Here is a 2,959-nt window from a genome sequence, read left to right as displayed (position 1 = left end):
AAAGGTATCGAACTGGATATGCCTCTTACAATAGAGGATGGACAAGCTCCCGAATCATATAGTTCTTCACATGCATCTTCAGAGGAGTTAAACATCAAAAGTGATTCGGAGTCAAATGAGAACAGTGGTCACCAAAAATTTCCTAAATATTATGCTGAAAATTAAAATGGGAAGAAAAAGAATCCACATCTTGAGGTTGGATTGCTGTTTTCTTCATTTGAGGAGTTGAAATCTGTTTTGAAGGATTATGCGGTGTTCAACGGAGTTGAACCTATTTTGAAGAGAAATGATAAAGACCAGGTTCATTGCGTATGTAAAGATGGATGCACTTGGACGTTGTGGGCGTCTAAGCTCCAAGGTGAAGAAACGGTTCAGATTAAAACATACGTTCCCAAGTTAGGGTTGATGCCAATGATTGCATATATCCAATTGCTTATGCAATCGTTCAGAAAGAGAACACTAGTTCCTAGAGTTGGTTTCTAATGTTGTTGTCTGAAGACGTTTCTATGGAAAACTGGTCGTCTGTCACCCTCATGAGTGATAGACAAAAAGGTTTAAGGAATGTTGTTGCTGATTTATTTCCAACAGCAAAACATAGGTTTTGTGTTCGGCATTTGTATCAAAAAAAATTTTGAAAGGACTTCAAGGGAATGTATTTAAAAGAATGTTTGTGGGGTGCTGCAAAAGCAAGCCATTTAGCGTCTTTCAAGTACTGGATGGCGAAGATGGAAGCTGTTAGCCCAGCGGCATATGGATGGTTGAATGCCAAACCACTAGCTGAGTGGAATAAGTCTCACTTTTCGGATCAGTCAAAGTGCGAGATGCTGCTTAACAACCCCTGTGAATGCTTCAACAAATTTATTCTTGAGGAGAGAGAGAAATCAATACTTGCAATGTTGATAGGCATTCAAACGAAGTTGATGCATAGAATTCAAATGAAGCGAGACAAACTCAGAAACTACAACAAATCAATATGCCCTAAAATCCAAAAGATTCTGGAAAAGCATGTTGATGCATCCCGTGAATGCATCTTGAGTTGGAATGGGGCAAATCAATATCAAGCGCAGTGTTCGGATGGTGAATATGTAGTCGATATGGAGAATCAAACTTGTGCTTGTCGAAGATGGGACATATCTAGGATTCCATGTCCACACGCAATTGCTTGCATCTTCGACAAAGGACACGAGATAAAAGATTATGTGTCTGGATGGTTTACAGTGGAAACATACAACACCATTTATGAACATGTTATGTCTCCTATGAACGGACAAGTATTGTGGCCTCAGAGTGACCAACCCCCTGTATTGCCTCCACCTTGGTACACTGCTACAAAAGGCAGAAAACAAACAAAAAGAATGAAGGGGCTTGAGAAGAATGAACCCTCTCAATCACAATCACAATCGCAGTCACAATCACGAGTGTCATTGAAGAAGAAGGGTGTTGTTTTTATGACATGCTCGACTTGTGGGGAGAAGGGGCATAACAAACGGTTCTATAAAGGGAAAGATGCAACACAAACCGGGACAGCTGCACATGAGGTAAACAAATGTACATCTACTTTTGCATTTATTATGGTGACATTAGGTTGCTTTGAAAGTCCACTTACATAAATGCACTTCTCAGGTTGACCCCCCAAATACTAAATGCTAAAAAAGGGTTAAGGATGGAAGCTAGTGTTGCCACATAATGTGCTGGATCAAGAAGATGGATGCAAGAGGTGAAGCTAGTTCTATTTTCGTCTTTGTTGTTTTGGGCTGCTGGAATGTTACTGCATAATGCTAGGATGCTAGTATGCTATAACAATATTGTCTTTTTTGTCTATTAAGTAGAACCAGTAGCTACAAAATGACAGTGTAAATTCTTTTGCTAGTGGCCATTAGCTACCTTTCCACATGTATTTGCAGTTTGTTTGTCATGTATGGCAATATTTTTGTTAGTCTCCTTTAATCTGTTTTGGTACAGCTTTCATGTAATTTTGCAATTGGTCATTCATTAAACAAATTATAACTGACATGTACAAAGCTTAACATTAAACAAATTACAAGCATTCAACTTACACCACTAGGGGGGGAAAACAGTATTATTCAATATCATCACCAACATTGGCTCTCCAAACATTTGACACCACATAGCCATACCACAGCTACAACACATTCAGCTAGCTAACCAACACTTCTCTACACCACATAACACAACATAGCCATACTACAATTGACAAACTGCACATTACAATACCAAGAATGATCATACACCTCCATTCAATTCAAATGGAGTACTCGTTGATTCACCAAGAATGAGAGACTCCAGCAACACGAGGTTTTGGAGTACTCGTTGATTCACCACTCACCAGGGCATGCACTTCCACCACTAGACTTCACAGTTTTTTTTTTATAAGGTAGACTTCCAGATTTAGCCACCACTTGTTCAATACCAACAGTGGATAGCACTCACCAACCGACACTTGCTCGCGAAATTGAGAGGTCTGCCAACTGAAAGGGATCGGACCGGTGAATACACGCTTGCGTCGTTTCTTAACTGCCATTTCAACCCCAAATTGAGGAAGACCCATATAATCAGTAGATGTATCATGATGAGTACTGGCCTGTGGTGGTGGTCCGTGATCATGAGTCCCACCACCGACGCCGAAAAAAGGGCTTGAAATTTGGGAATGCGTTGTTTTCAAACGATTGGCCTGCTGATTTCGACAAAAGCGGCTGAGCTCGGTGGCTATGGGCTGGGGAAGGCGACATTCGTGGACAGCCACCGCCTCTCATTTTCGGCTGGCGACGGGGAAGAGGGTTCCAGCCTTGGAGGAGTTGAGTTTGACAAATTTGGGGTATTGAAGGGGTGAGGACGGTCTGGGCGTTTTATTTGACGAATTTGGAGTTTTTTTGTGTTAAAATTGTGTTTTCAATTCCAGATTTACTCCCACAAACGTGCCACGTCATCACTCCCGTCA

The 2,959-nt window shown here is 41.1% G+C and overlaps 1 protein-coding gene across 1 annotated transcript; it reads left to right on the top strand.

Moving 5' to 3' along the window:
* The first annotated feature begins 650 nt into the window (after positions 1–650).
* Positions 651–2,851, top strand: LOC111372410. The gene is made up of 3 exons (XM_022994755.1): positions 651–1,538; positions 1,963–1,969; positions 2,712–2,851. The coding sequence occupies exons 1-3, from the start codon at positions 651–653 to the stop codon at positions 2,849–2,851; spliced, it is 1,035 nt and encodes a 344-aa protein (XP_022850523.1).
* Positions 2,852–2,959: the final 108 nt, after the last annotated feature.

Source organism: Olea europaea, chromosome 2 (genome assembly GCF_002742605.1).
Source record: "Olea europaea var. sylvestris chromosome 2, O_europaea_v1, whole genome shotgun sequence".
Lineage (NCBI taxonomy): Eukaryota > Viridiplantae > Streptophyta > Magnoliopsida > Lamiales > Oleaceae > Olea > Olea europaea.
Note: the sequence above shows the minus strand (reverse complement) of the source record. Positions and strands in the feature narration are given on the sequence as shown.